Genomic DNA, 15,976 nt, shown 5'->3' with positions numbered 1-15,976 from the left:
ATGATGGGTTTGTTTTGCTTAAATATCAGCTGCAGAATGAATCAGCCTGTATAAATGTGACTTTTCGTGTTTTCTTTCATCTGAACATCAAACGGGATGGTCTACAATACGCACTGCCTGCATGGGATCATTTTTTTCCGAGCTGCCACGCCCACGCCCCGCTGCTGGCTTCAACATGGGAATCACTGAGTCACAGCGAGCGGCGAGGGAAACATCCCACATGCACATCCCAACAGAACCCTCATAGTCATTATAGCATCAAAGAATCTCCATGGGCTCCCGCTCCCTTTCCTCTGAAATCTACAAAAAAAAAACATCTGCTTGAAGATCATCCACACATGCAGCCACCCCATGAGGAACACATCAGCCTGCAGACAAATACCTTCCTCTAGTGCAGCCTGCACTGCCACGGGTGGCAACAACAATTCTTCATGGTTTATATTACTAAATCAGTCTCCTCTGTTTGAGTTAAACCTTCATATTTTAGGCTGGCTCCAACTAACAGCTGTGCAGTACCAACAATAAAGACAACGTTTAAAAACAAACAAACCATGAATTAACTTTAAAAATGCATGAGCAGGGAAAGATTTCGTCTCCATGTAAATGAGTGCCAGCGCACATTCAGGAAATGTGACTCAGCTGTTCCCCGCAGATATCAGTCACTTTACTTTTAATACTTATAACATGCATGCAAATGCAACCGGAAATGGAAATCTTGCACTGCAGTACAGCAAGTAACACCGAATAACGACGTCAGTTAAATCAGAAAGCAACGACGAAAGACTTATTTGAACCTTTGAGTTGTGTAGAGAATTTGAGTTTTTATATGTCTATTTATACAGCAGCTGTGAATAAAGGCCTAATATGTCATCCAATACTAGTTAATCACATCATGCACAAGGATTTCTGTGGATTTTATGATGATATTTTTTGTTGATTACAGTTAAACCTCCAACTCCCGATTGTCACATCTGACGCTCTGTTTATACCAAACCTATTACTGTTACTAATGTTCTACTAGTTTTGCAGAATTTGTTGTTAGATGCTTTATCTGCTGCAAAACACAAGTTTTACAGTTATTCTGTTCAAGCTTATCTAAAAAAAAAAAGAAGCATTTTTTAGCTAAAAAATGTTGGTTTAATTAAAATACAATGCTTAAATAATTTTAATGAAGTCATGAAGGTCTGGCATTACCTGGAAGTGAAGGATGATGGTCCATATCAGGCCCAGGGTCAGCTTGGGGTTCCCATCTGCAATGTCATCATTTCTGATGTTGACCAGTTTGACCTGAAAATGTGTGACAGACGATAATTTCTCAGATGAAACACGATCCAAGCGATTTCTTTATGCAGGAAACGAGTGTGGGGATAGAATTATGTGAGTAAGAACCGGTGTGTTTCCTGGACCGACCTGTCTGTGCTTGAGGAAATCCAGGGCGATCTGCACGTTCTGCAGCTTGTGGAAGCGCATTCGGCCCTTCTCCCGCGGCTGTGAGAGACCGGAGGACAGCCAGGGTCAAAGAGAGGAACCTCGCCAGTATTAAACCCTCAAGAAAACACTAAGCCCCATGACTGAGGCGCAGGCGTCTCTGTGTCCAGTCACACCGACATCTACACTATACACGTCTGTGCAGTCATGGTCTTCAAAACTAAAACAAAAGAGCAAATTTGAAGCGAGATTCAAATTGTGCGTGGCTGTGATTGAAGCGTTTGGCCGGACCGTCGACAGGCCTGACCCGGCATGACTCCGAAGTGCATTGAGATCCAGCCAAGATGTCTGCAGGTGAAAGCATGATAATGGATGATACACATTCTGAGTGATTGGCCTCATCATCCGCCACCACACCTCTTCCCTTCCCAAACCTGACAACAACTCTTCTCTGCTTCTGATCGGAGGCCTTGAAGTTACACTTTCCCCTGTCAGCCGACGCCTGATAAGTGATGGTTTTAGCTGAGACACAGAATCCAAGAGTTTCTACACGTTAACTGGATTCCCCAGCAGTGATGGTCATGACATGCACTGGTGCTCCAAGTTGTAAGCTTTCAGCCAGTCACAAGCTTGCTTGCAGAATAAGTCATCAGAACGTCTTGCAGTGATGGAATTCGGCCTCTTCAAGTCTTGTTTGACCCTAGACTTCATTTCTAAATGTGAAAAGGACCATACCAGTACATTTAAAGGGTTTAAGTAAGTGAGATATAGTGGCATCTTGTGGTGTGGCTGCACACTGCAAACAGCTGCAACCAGGGGACTGCTGCTTGGATCTGAATGACACTTCTTTTTTTTTTTAAGTTGTTTTTGAGAGGACATTTTTAAAACGACTGCATTACAAGTGATTAATTTAACTTTTTATACCCTATTTCCACCCACATATCCAACTCTATGCACAAGTAGAAATCACCAAAGATAGGCTCCCTTTAGCTAAATGTATTGTCATTGTTATATCAACATTTGATCAATATTTTGTGCGATCAGATGGAGCACTACTGCACTATATTGTGTTGCTAAAGATTATTTTGCACTTTATTGATTTGATAATATATCATACCTACAATCAACAGGCCAGAAGCACGACAATTAAGACAAAAATACTGAAACGCTGCTGGTGGGAACTGCAGATGGACATGTGATCCAAAAAAAAAGAAAAAAAAACCACATTGCAGATTCTTTAATTAAAATAGGATCCTAAAGATCATTAGAAGTACATCAACATCATAGAGTGAAGTGTTTGTATGGACAAATTATTTTACGATTGCATTATTCAACAACATTATTGCATGTTTAAACAGTATTGTGCGGCTCTAGTTCTCCAAAAATAACTCCCCGAGACATTTTCTTTTTCTTTATCAAATATACATGGTCAATGAATAAATACATTTACCAGGTAAATTCATAAAAAAACATTTTTTTTTTTTAAAATCACCCGCAAATAAGACATATTTATATAGTAATTTTTTTAATTAAGTCTCATATCTGAGGTGTCAGTTCTTTTGAAAATATATGATATGGTCCTTTAAGTGGATGGTTGTATAGAAATTTGATTGGTATCTTATATTCTTTTTAAAAAAGGTGCCTGCTTTTTTATTAAAATCCTCATTAAATAAATCTCTCACAATCTTCAGAAGAATCTAAATCAACTCCGACCTCGACCTCTCGTCGTCTGAACGCCACTTGCGACCCCTCCCAGCTCGCCGATAACATGAAACAGGACGATGTTGACAGAACAAGAGACGACAAACGGAGTGCAACTGTCGACATGCACAACCCAGCAGCCACCTGGGGTGGCGACGCATGCGGCCAGCCGCGGTCCGGGCGGCACTCACCAACCGCACGTTCCTCACAACGTCACGTTCCCTCGGCTACCACAGCAAGAGCATCGCAAGAGAGGAAGGCAGAGGCACAAGGGGAGGGGGAGAGGTCAGCAAACAGGAAGTAGATCAAAGGGGGACAAAAACCAGGGGTCAAACAAGTCAGTGCAGAAAGGTTACAAGATGGAAGCAAAGAATGAAATTAGTGTATTAAGGCGACATCACCAGGAGGTGTGTTTCCCAAAGACCGGTGCTGAGGTAAGTAAAGTAAAAGAGTGCGCACAGCCTCAGCATGTACTGAAATGTCTCAAAGAAATCTCTGGCGTCGACACATGCAGAGGTGAAGACGAGAAACCCACAGAAAAACATCTGGCTCAGGTAAACATTTAGAGCAGCGACATCAGGAGACACGCGACAGAAAATAAAGTCTGCAGAGCGGTGTGGACAGCACAGGGGGGGTTCACAGCAGGGGTCCTGCGGGCAAAGGTCACCCGACGCTCACCAGTGTCTCTCCAGAGAGAACCTCCAGCAGGGAGATGAGGTTGTGGCCATCTCTGAGGTCCTCGTACAGGTCGGTGATGTGTCGCTGGGCCTGCACACACAGAAAAGACGAGACGACGTCGTGTGTCATTCCAACGCACACACAGATCCAGATCTCCACAATGACGGCAAAAAGCAATATCACAACATTCACAATCGCATCTTTAATGCTTAATCTCACCAAAAGAAGAAAAGAAAATCAAAGTTAAAAGAAAAATGTGGACACACAACAGCACAGGACTGCAGGTTCTGTTTCCCTTCTGCACTGAGGTTTTAAATGATCTTTACTCTTTTGATAAATCTACAAACTAAAGTCTGTATCATGTAATGATTCACATTTTTGTGAGCTATAAACATATTAAATTATATGTTTGGAAGTGCTGCAATAATTCTGTGTATTCAAGTGGCTCTGAAGACTTACTTTTATTTCTTAGCAATTGTTTTTCTTCAAGCACAAAATACTAACGTATGAAAAAGAGGTTTTATAACACAAATGCGAGCAAATTAAAGCTAGGTAAAAATGATAAAAAAGCAGTATATTTGTTCGCAAATCACATCTTTAATTTAGAGCCTTAATGACACTCATGTGAGACTCGAATGATGAGGGTAGTAAAGTGCTAAAATTAACTCCTTGATGTTTGATTTAGAGTTTCAGAAGCCCCAAGTTGATCCATCCCTGGAAAGATAGGGGTATTAGTCTAACAATTTTCCAAAATATGACATCAAAATCACATAAATCCTATAAAATTAGCTGGTCGCATGGCAAGCAAGGCATTCTGAGCCGACGATAGGAGCCGGAAAGCTGGTGCAGCTTAAACCACACTGTAATTGGTCATTTCTTGCTTTACGCTCAAGTGTTAGTGGAGAATATAGTACGACGCCTTCTGTTTACACTGAGCTGCGTTTTGCTGGGATTTTCAAATAGGAGAAAAAAAAACAAAAGGTAAGCAAATGGAGATTTTACAGCTTATTTTAACTTTTAAAAGGAGGAAAAAAAACTCTTTGGAGTGGAAAAAGAGCAGCTGTGCACAGCTGTAAAAGTAAGGAAAAAACAGCAGTATAGGAGAGTGAAAGTGGCAGTAAATATCGCGTCACAGCTGCAGCTAGAGGTAAACAAATGCTGAAGTCCACAAATTACGGGCCGAGTCCTGTTTTTAAGCTGAGAAGTTTTATCTTCCCCATCGTATCTCTTTAAAAACACTTAAATCACCCAGACGTTGTCTTGTTACTTTGTGATCGTAGTTAAAAAAAAATAAAAAATTCCATTCACAAGTACCGTCTCATCAGCCAAGAAAGTATTATATTACAAAAAAATAGTAGTTATACTAAATTATACTGATGTATTTTAGTAGATTTTATGGCTGAAGCCCTATCGAGACGACCCTCTTATGTAAGACGGATGTTGCAGATGCAGAAATTGTAGAGACAAAGTCTTAAAGCGCTTAAAAAGACAGAGGTGAGCAGCTGAGGCACGGAGGTGAGAGGTGAGCAAGGGTAAAAAATGTCACCACAGACATGCAGGCGGAAATGAACATGAGTCCACTCAGCACTCTGCACCTACCTCTGTCTTCCAGTGCTGAGCGGGAAGGACGCGAGGACAGGGTGAAGGATGGAAAGAAGAAGGAGATGAAGGAGAAGACGTGAGAAGATGGACAACCTCGGGACTCGGGAGGAGAGGAAAAGACAAGGACTAGGGTGCTGGGTGGACTTGACAAAGACAGTGGGATGTTTTCTTTATTTAATCATTAAAAATAAAGTAAAACATTTTGAGTTGGTTTAACCTCAATAAGATGTTCAGTCTCAGTAACCTGAAGTGAGGTTTGATCCTAACGACTGAGTCATGAAGGGCCGTCTCAAATCTGAGGGATTTCCCAGAAAAACTGACGACAAAAGCCCGTGAGTCATCTGAGAGAGAGGACCGTGTCGCAGGGCGACGGTTGAAATTCCTCACTACAGTTCCCGTGAGAAAAACAAGGATTCATGAGCTGCGGAGACCAAGTTCGACTCCAGCGATGCTGGTTCTGTCATCTGCTGACACAACACTGACTGAAGCTTTTTAAAGAAACGTCCAGAAGCTTCATTAGTCCCAAATGTAAACGCTACCGGAAGTTTGCTTGGTTCGAATCTCACTGTCCCCTTTTATTTTGCACAAGACATTTTATAGATTTCATTAAGAGAATTTGATTTCAACACACACATAATCAGGATTCAGACTATTTGTGGAAGTTAAGCCTCATTTCTCGTGATGCCAATCGCTTCATATTGTTCTTGGTATCTTAAACTGTGAGATCTGTGCGCTCTATGATGAATGGAGACAACAAAGTCAACAGACTTGTGAGGAATGTGATTTATTGTGGAAATCAGGAAATAAGCAATAGGCAGATTCCCACTGGCAAAATGTCATTTTTATAATATCAAAAGTAAATACCACCATGCAAAGTAACAAGAGTCATTCCCATGACATTTTTCTTTCTCCTTTGCAGAGCAGAAACATCTTTATTCATGAGAATAACTCAGGTTTCACACCGGATGCTCTTCATGACGGCAGTGAGGAGTTCAGGCTGACCTGCGGGATTCAAACCAGGGAACTTCCCACGTCGCAAACTTGCTTCTCTAACCTCTCGCCCCCCTTTGGCCCCTTTTGGGTAAATGACTTAGAGTTCGTGAAATATCTTAAGGCTTTGTTGGCTAAACAAGCAAATTGAAAGCATGGCAGCGGGTTAAAAAAAAAAAAAAGAAAACGAGCAGAACATTAAAAGCAGATTTTCATCTGTGACATAAAATCACTGGATATTTGCTTATTAAACTTTTAAAATGCTAACATGCGACTGTCTTTTGGGTTTCTGCAGTTTGAAGCGGTTTTCTTTTTCACTGTATCATAACATATGAATCATCCGTCGGCTGGAGGAATGGCCAAAGGCAAAACTGCAAGTCGAGTTAAAGGAAGTACATTATGATATTATAATTACTCTGCATGTAAACCAGCGTTTTCATAGTTCAGGACACATAGTGGGAAACACATGGGTGGTGCATCTTTAACACACAAACCCTTAAAAATGGACTTTTGGGGGATTTTAAGACAAATACAAACTCAAACAAGCTTTTATTTCTGTATATCAAAATATATTTGTTACTGCCGCTGCAGACTCATTTAACATTGGCAGACACATGTTGGGTTGTGGAAGTAGAAGGTTCCTGTTCCCCTGCAGAGCCCTGAGAAACACCCCCCCCCCCCCCCCCCCGACATTGTGTCTGGGTCCCAGATGTGAAACCTGAGTGTGCCGCGGCCGCAGAGCGCCAGCCTAAGCGAGACCAGGTGTTCGTGACTCACTCCCTCACACGTATGTGGTGAACTCAAATGGCACGGGTGTTTTTTTTTTTTTTAAAAACTCAAGAGAGGCGATTGGCACAACGTCTTTAACCGTTTCCCAATCGCTTCACTCTTTCGAAGGTCTGCTTGTGTTTTGCAGCGTGAGCTTGCCTGTGCATCTACTCAGCGTTGCGTTCAGGTGAAGATCTCGTGCGGGAAGTTTCAATCGTGTCAGAAAGAAAAGTGTGACTTGAGATTCAAACGGAAGAAACTGCAGGACTTTCACGACAACAGTAGAACCTTGAGGGTGATTTAAGGACAACATGCTACCCCCCCTTTTTAGTTTTAATGCACCACGTGGGAGGAAGTACACATTTTTATTAGCGTGGTGAACTTTTCAAGTGAAATCCGATGTAAGAACGAATGAGTTGCCAGAATGGGATCTTACCTTTATCAAATGTTTGTTGACCCATTTTGTGAAGGTCTTTTTCTGAACTCGATCCCGTTCGTCTGTGGAGAGACAGAAGCTCTGCTCAATCAACAGGACGTGCACATTGTGTTCACTACAAATCGATTATTTCCACAAACACCGAACCTTCCAGCAGCAATGAAAGAAAAGTGTGAATCAGAGCAGGTGTGAATGTGTTTGTCCAGCCTTGTTCACCAGAACGATTCCTGCAAATCCCTTCAGGGGAAAATAAATGAAGCTCAAGTTGATGAATGGACTTTAATCATAATGTGCATTGTGTTCAAGAGGTCAGCCACAATCATCCATTCACACACGCCAACAGGGAAACTATTAGGACCAACGTCGGGGATCAAACCGCCAACCCTGGGACTGGAAGACGATCCACTGTACCACCTTGATTAAACTAATCCAAACATCACTCATTAATGTTTCCCAGGAGACAAAAAGATGCTGCAGGAGTCAGAGAGGAATGTCTTCCTGTTTGTGTTTAGTACGACAACTAAAATTCCGCAGGCGTCCGCTCAGCTCCGCATCTCTGCTGAAACATGTTCCACCTTGTGAACTGTTGCTGTTTTGGCTTAGATTTCATTCTCTGATTATTCAGAAGAAGAATGTCACATACCAGCAGGTCCTCCACACTCCGTTCGGCAAAGATTTATGAAGCAAACAGCGACTTTGTGGATTAAACCACCGAACAATCGCCGACTAACATTCGGCTTCTATAGGCGAGGATTGTGGAAAAAAAGGGAAATGGAATCAGGAGGAAAGTCATTATGTTTGTCGATTTACTGATCTGAGATTAAAGCTTGTGAAACAGATACAATCAGATGAAGACGGAACAGAGAAACCAAAGAAAATGATGTCGTGTGGCGCCTTTTTTTTTTTTTTAGGTTGGCATTTTGGCAATGACTCATCGACACTCTGATGTCTGTTTCCTGCGTCAAAAACAGAGAAGTGAAATGAATCAAAAAGGAGAAATAGTATTTCTGCTGCGTTTTTTCTTTTTTTCTCTCAAAGGCACAGTGTGAATGAAACAGGAATTAATTTAGTTTTTCACGTTAACTCGTGTGCCCTCTGCTCAGGACACGAAACACAATGTGAGGAATGGCATGAGGCGCTAAAAGCTGCAAAACTCACACCAGCATGACGAAGCAAACGTCCCTGATCCCGCTGACAAATATCAGGTTGGCTGGCTCATTGTTTTTAGCCTGAAGCAGCAGAAACACAAGAAGTAGATAAAGTGGTAGATATTAAAAAAAAAAAAAAAAAAGAAATAAAAAAAATTGTGCTTTCAGAGAAGTGAGGCAGGTCAAATATTTGGCCAGAAACATTTCAATCTGGTGTGGAATTTAGCAATAAGCACTTCAAAATATTCATTTTCATTGTTCCTCAATATATTGAGTGGGATTTTTTACTTTTTTTTTTTTTTTTTTTTTACTTTTTTCAAAGTGCCCTTGAAAAAAAAAAAAAATCCGAGGTTTGTTCTGTTTGGGGAGTCGGAGCAGCTGACCAATAAAAAGAGGAAAAGAAGTGACACATAAAGGGGTGTGGCCCATTCGATTAAAAGGGAGGCAGCAGACCACTGCAGTCAGAGCTGGACTCTGAGCAAATATGAAAATGATACGATTTGAATCTAAACTCTCAGACTCACCCGTTGAATTTCCACGTCAGTACAAAATGCTAAAACACCGAAACAAACAGAAGCGCAACAAACTCTACCTTTCTTGTGATCCATGGACTTGAGGATCCCCTGGTAGTAGGATTCTTCCAGGAAGACCCCGTCACTGCCCGTACTGTCAGAGGAGTAGGTCCTGAATCTGTGCTCCATCCTCACGCTGCTATCAGCTCATCCAAACCAAAACACAAGCCTCTGCGGGGTTCGCTTGTTTTCTACCTTCAAGACTTCTCGCTGTTTTCTGAAACACTGCTGCACAGTTTAGAGGAGCTAAGTGGGAGTGTCCAAGCCACCGATTCAGTTCCTGATCGTCCCCCCTTTGCTATCTCTGACATTCAGGGTTTTTTTTTTTTCTTCTTCACCACCTCTTGCAAAATGCCTGCCTGCGGGCGACGATGTCAGAAGCAGTCATTCATCATGACAGAGTGCTCTGCAAGTACAAGAGGGGAGACTCTCCTCCTCCTGTGGCCCGGCCCTGATATCTGCACCCACACCCCACCCACCACATCACACCTCTGCAAAAACTAAAAAAAAACAGCCCAGCACCCAACTAAAACAGGCCGCCGAGGGGATTACATTACAAGGCTTATGTGACTCCGACTTTGTTTTGCATCTTTAGTCGCTCTGAAAGTGATGTGCTGCTTTAACACACTTGAACAAGCTCTAAGAAAACACGCTTTGTATTGCAAATATTCAAAACCATTCTCACATGATTTGGTCTTTGTAGACGACAAGAGGAACATTCACTTATGGGGAAACTCCAGGCAAAAAACGAGGCGTTTTTCCACCTTAATTCTCCACCTTTTGCTGCTGTAAATTCCACCTAGTTTTTCTGATGTCCTAACAATGTTCATCCAGATAAAATGTATGTAATGCAATTCAATTTTTTTTTTTAAGTCACATCAGCACAATACAGGTAGCACTCGTGAAAACAGTTACATTAACATAATCATCGATCATTTACTCCAGACAGTAACATGTTTATTAACCTGGTTAACCCGTTTATGAAGTGTAATTACAGACGCATGGAATTCCTTTAATGTTCTTTATTTGGGTGTCTATTGATAATATGTGTAAGAATATTCTTGAATATGAAATAGAACGTTTGAGACATAAATAAATAAGTCATGTTGAGGAAATGAAATTAGGATTATACTTCTTTCCTTTTTCCATATTTCCTTTTTCTTTGTTTGCTTATGAGCTTTGGATTCTTCATGTTCTCCCTGTGCATGTATGTGCTTCTCTTGGCACTTACAGTTTCCTCCCACATGCATTTGGAGTGTATTGTTTTTTTCTCTAGTGTGTGTGTGGGTGCGTGTTTGTGTGTCTTGTGATGGACTGTGACCTGCTCAGGGTGTGTCCTGCACCGCCCGCTGTCAGCTGGGTTCTCCTCCAGCCCCACATGACCCTGAGCTGAATAAAGAAGTACAGAAGACGGATGGATTCTAGTTTTCAGAAACAGATGGGACCATTGTTGTGATTATTTTCAGCCCTGACCTCAGACTAATTGAGTTCACGCTGAATTGTTTCTCATCCACTTTTAACTGAAAATTGCATTACCAATAAAAGCCGTTTCCTAGAAGTGAACTCCTGCGTTGTATCAAATGTGTCCATTTCATGACTAAAAGTACGGGAATGGAAAATGATGTAACTCTACAAAACTCAATAATCAGAATAATGCTGCGCTCCAGTTGTTTGGGAGCACAATATTTCAACTCTGAGTGACGCCACTCCCTTGGAAAAATCGAGCGTGAGCGTTGATCACAAAATCGCTAGATGGAAAATTCTATTAATGCATCCAGGAAAACGGGTTCTTGTGTTCGCTAATGCTGAGCATAAACATGTCAAACTACGTGTTGAGATATGGAAATGTAAAGATGGTTAAGTTTAAGGGGACAGGAATTTTTGAGTTCCAACGCCTCAACTCAGAAAACCATTTGGAATTGGGAAGACAACTAAAATACACTAGAAAATTCACATAGTCTTGTTTGTTAAGTTTCAGTTTATATTCAAAACCGAGAAAACTTTTATTTGGAAAAACTTAAATTGGTCTTCCAATAACAATTGGATGTCTCGTTAAACAGCAATCTTGCCCTCGTGAACTTAAATTGGTAACAAAAGAAGGACATTTAAGATACCGGGCTTCATTTAAATCTGCAGTTTAACATCAAACCGCACAGAGCTTGGTTTCCAGAACCGTTAATCTACAAAATGGAGCATTCTCCAATTCAATTCCAGACTGTACAGAAACAAAGCAGTGGAGCTTAATAACCCCAAATGAACTCCAACAGGCCGAAGCCATCAGTCGTCAGTGTGTGGTCGGAGGCGGGACGTGTCGCACAGCATCTCCGAGACTCAATGAGACGTCTGTTTCCCGAAACACAGAGCCAAGCAGGGAGTCTGCAGAACAAACGCCCTCAGCCGCATCTCACCGCGGACAATCACCAGATAAACCACAAGCTTGAACGCTTGCTTCCATCTGGACATGATTAGAAAGAGACTGAAGGCTTTTTATCCGTCAATAAGACTGAGCAGACTTTTTTTTTCTTTTTCTTTTTTTTTTTTTTTTAAATAAAGGGATTTTGTCTATAAGAGAGAATTCAGCAGTTGGACTTGTTTTCTTAGATGAGCCTCCAATCATCTTTTGGGCCACTTCAAGACCTCAAACTGGAAAAAGGATCGGCTTTCAAAAACTCTTGAGAGTCTTTAAGCTGCTGCAGAAAATGATCCCAGACACAAAGCAGCCGTTGTAGTTTTGTGTGGAAGGACTAAACAGTGTGCGTCTGTGTGTATAATGAGGAGTGTTTGCATCCATTTCCATGCAAACATCCATTTAAACAGCTACTGTCCGAGGTCCTGCAACACAGAGACTTTGGATGGACTCCAGCCTCGCAACTCCACATATATGTGCACATAACACCTAAATACCTGCAGCACCTTTCGTCTGCAGGAACATCAATTTTGCGTGCCATTACTGACATACGTACAACTGCAGAGAGAAGACATTTTTTGGATGCTTATAGAGGGAAGTGGCTTGTTGGGACCTGAAAAGTGAAAGGAGCTACACACCTCCTGCAGGCCTTCAAAGAAACCTAAAGGCTGTGGCGTGGCGAACGTTACTAGCAAAGCCAATCATTATTTGAAACAACACCAATAAAGTGCTCATGGATTTGCGAGGATCTCTAAAAATCTGCAAAATACTATTAGATTTACTGCACGACCAGAAGGTGTGGAATTTGCCACATCGGGGTTGGAAAGAAGATCCAGAACATTTGAAGGGGGAAGAGTATTTATCTGCACACTTGTGCATTGAAGCTGCACATATTCGCCAGCAGAATGTTATCTTTTGAATTAATGCATTTCTGCATCTGCTTGCATGGGTTGTGCTGCAAAATCACATTGTGCAAAGTCCTTCATTTGTTTGTATGTAATTCAACATTGCCAAATAAGTAACTCAGATATTTACATTTAACAGCAAGGTAAAGAACAGGAGGTTTTTTTTTTGTCTGGTGATTTTTTTTATGATTGCTCCAATCAGCCATTGTCCAGTACACACAGAGCAGCAGTGTGTGGATTGTGTGGAGATAAATCAGAGCCGCCAGAGCTGATAAGGGTTTTATGCTGACAGGTTTGCATCAGTAGCGTGAAGGTCTCGGCATTCCTGGGAAAGGCGCGCCCACCCTCCTCACAGACAGGGGGAGCCGCCTCTCGGTGATAAAAAAAAAAAAAAAAAAAAAAAAAAAAAACACCCCCTCGGTATGTGCGAGTGACGGCACGCAGCGTCGATCCAACAAACGACAGGAATGCGAACCAACACAGCTCATCATCTGGCCTGCAGGTTCTGATGGGCTTTGTGATGGAGGGACGATGGTATGTCGGAGGAACCATGCCAAGGTGAGGAAAGGAAAGCCCAGGGCATTATGGGGCAGGTCCAACCCGAGGCTGGTGATGAAATTGTCACAGAAGCACGCAGGGCTGTCACAGAACATGATGGCTCTGTGTGTTATTAAAGCTTAATGGAATTTAACTAAAGCAGGTGGTGAAAAGAAGATAGGTGGAGGGAGAGATGACTGATTAAAACAAATACAATAAAAAAAACAAATACTGTCCTCTAGAGTTGTACATCAAGTTGAGTTTTCACATAATAGGAGCAGATCGCTCCAGCGCACGTTTGCAATACAGGAATACTTTCCACACTTTGTGTGTAAAAACACATGTAATTAGCCCCACATGGTGCTTACAATCTTGCGGTTACATAAATACGAGACGGGTGTGATTATGGGATTTATGGAGTTCAGGTGTGACAGCTGAAGTCAGTCTGAGAAGAAGAAAAGCTCATTGCTCTGCACCGTTTGTCTCCCTCTGTTGGTGGAGAGGCTCCAGCAATAAAGCCTTGGACCTTTCAAAGCTTTTTATTTATACTTTACTAAGATCCTTTTAAATGTCAACAGGTAGCCGATAACCTCCTTTTGTGCTGAATCTCTAATGGCAGCCGAGACTCCTGTGAAGCCAGCCCGAGGTCACGAGGGGCTGAGCAATGTTTACACACAGCTACGACCAATCACTTTTAACTATGGGAAGGCTGGTTTGTGTAAAGGTTGCCATGACGAGGCAGCAGCAACACACACCGAAGCTGAGAGTCTCAGCCGTTCAGGACCGAAAACCTCTGCAAGGCTTTGAAAAAAAATTAAAATAAAAAATGAAAAGAATTCCGGGCAGCATTTGTCACACACTCAGAGGGAGTTTTCAAGTCTGTAAACAAACACGAAGGAAAGTTTCCATTCACTTCGACTATTCTCTCTCTGAGCTTCCCGCTCCGACTGTAGGAAAAGGAAGCGTGTATTAAAATATCAGCATAAGTTATCATGTTAAGAAATGAGAAGGCAACAAACAGTTTCCTGTCATAAAACATTGTCAAACCTTCCTACAATAAGCTGTAGTACATTTTAGCCAACATGTGGTGAGTAAAGTTACATGCTTAAAATGGGAACAATACATCTGTACATGTTAAGTCTACAAACAAAATTGACTTTCAAAATGACATATCATTGCTGTGCTGTTTCATACGGGGATTACACCAGACTCTTGCTGGTACGACTTGTCTGTTCTTTGTTGTCATGCGAGCTTTCCAAACATCAAAGTGGGAATTTCCCAAACTGTAACATTGAGATTTCTACTGGAAAAACCATCATAAAGTAAAAACAAGTTTGGCAAACATCTTAAAATGGACACATAATTTTAATTTTTTTATAGAAAACTATATATTAGGAATAAAGCATTTTATTTAGTGTTATAAGTTTTTTTGTTTATTTATTTTTTATAAATTAATGAATCCATTTAAGGATTAAAAAGAGCCAAAACTAACATTCAACGCATTGGGGAAGCTGGAGGCAGACAGGTGTTTTTTAAAAAATTTTTTAGATCTACTCAGTTGCAGGTGAACAAATGAGAAGTCAACATTGTCTTTGTTTGCACTTCAACAAAAGAACCAACAAAGTGAAAAGACCCGCTCGCCGACTGTTTTGGCCCTCGGGGCTTGTTGTATGGAGGGGTGGAGGAAAGGAAAAGGTTAACGCCATCACCATCAGCACCCCATCAGCCCCTCCCAGCCCGAGCCTCCTCCTATTACCGCTGCCGGCGAGATGGAGAGAGACGGCGGTGGAGCGCGCCGTGTTGCGCGCAGCGCAGCGGAGCGGACCTACCTGCGCAGCACATTCGGCTGTAGAGATGAGAGCCCACTTCCCCACAGCTCATTTCGTGGATGTAATTATTTCGTCGATACGCGTATTCCAGCTCCATCCCGCCGTACCAGGACGGCGGGGCAGCCCGCATAGTTTCCTCCGCTCCGGCCATCCTGGTGTGCGTAAAAACGCACAGCGTGCTGGAGTCGCTCGAAAACGCCCCCTCCAGAAATGCCTCGCGTGTGTGGCTGCCGCTTCCAGCCCTCAAAACTTTCCCCTCCACTCTACCGAGAGCCACATGGAGGAGGAAAAAAAGGGTCGTGTCAGATTGCAAGACACTGTTGTCTCAAGCCCGGCCCACTTCAGAGTCGTTCAGTGAGATGAAGCGGAGAGGAGAACGCGCGGCTGCTCCATCCTGCTCCTCTGCTGTCGCCTTCATGCGCGGAGCGCCATAATACTGATATGGACGTCCCTGAAATACACACGAGAGCTGTATACACTGCTGGAAACTAGTACACGCCATGTTCCCAATTTTAGCAGGCGCGATATCTCTCCCACGGTTGCATAACGCCGCAGGCCCCCAAAATGCAAAACAGAAACCAGAATAACTTGAGGCAGGACGCGCTGGTCGAACTGACAGAAAGAGGAACGCTCGTTTTATTGTCTGGCGGAGGGCAGTGACCGCTCACAGGACAGAGTGCAGGCTTGACATATTTAAGATTTCCCTGTTTCACATTCCCTCTTTTTTCTCAGCAGCTGTGGGTCATAAATAATCTCTGACAGGGGAGTCATGTTTTCTTTCTTTGGCTTCTTTGTGAAGTATTTCACTTTAACTGAGCATGTACATGCCGTACATGGCGCTCCTAAATGCTGTTTACCGTGAATACAATCGTTATCATGGCCGTTAAATCAGTTTTACTGGAGGGGAGTGGTTTGTCAGTACAATGTGGCTTTAAGACCTCAGCGAAGTAGTGCAAAAACTTTCCAATGCAAACA

At 42.4% G+C, this 15,976-nt stretch overlaps 1 protein-coding gene across 8 annotated transcripts in view; it reads right to left on the bottom strand.

Annotated features, from left to right (window-relative positions):
- Window positions 1-15,976, bottom strand: part of pleca (plectin a) — a 97,142-nt gene that overhangs the window by 29,493 nt on the left and 51,673 nt on the right. For 4 of the 8 annotated variants that reach the window (XM_080484897.1, XM_080484904.1, XM_080484901.1 and 1 more), the window contains 4 exons: window positions 7,604-7,665; window positions 3,808-3,897; window positions 1,411-1,488; window positions 1,195-1,287 (listed from right to left, as the gene is read on the bottom strand). In XM_080484897.1, the coding sequence (XP_080341023.1) occupies window positions 1,195-1,287; window positions 1,411-1,488; window positions 3,808-3,897; window positions 7,604-7,665 (323 nt within the window). Of the gene's footprint in view, window positions 1-1,194; window positions 1,288-1,410; window positions 1,489-3,807; window positions 3,898-7,603; window positions 7,666-9,343; window positions 9,729-15,001; window positions 15,273-15,976 lie in introns of those variants that run through there. The other 4 variants (XM_080484898.1, XM_080484899.1, XM_080484900.1 and 1 more) reach the window with 3 other exon arrangements.

Source organism: Lipophrys pholis, assembly GCF_963383615.2.
Source record: "Lipophrys pholis genome assembly, chromosome: 17".
NCBI lineage: Eukaryota > Metazoa > Chordata > Actinopteri > Blenniiformes > Blenniidae > Lipophrys > Lipophrys pholis.
Note: the sequence above shows the minus strand (reverse complement) of the source record. Positions and strands in the feature narration are given on the sequence as shown.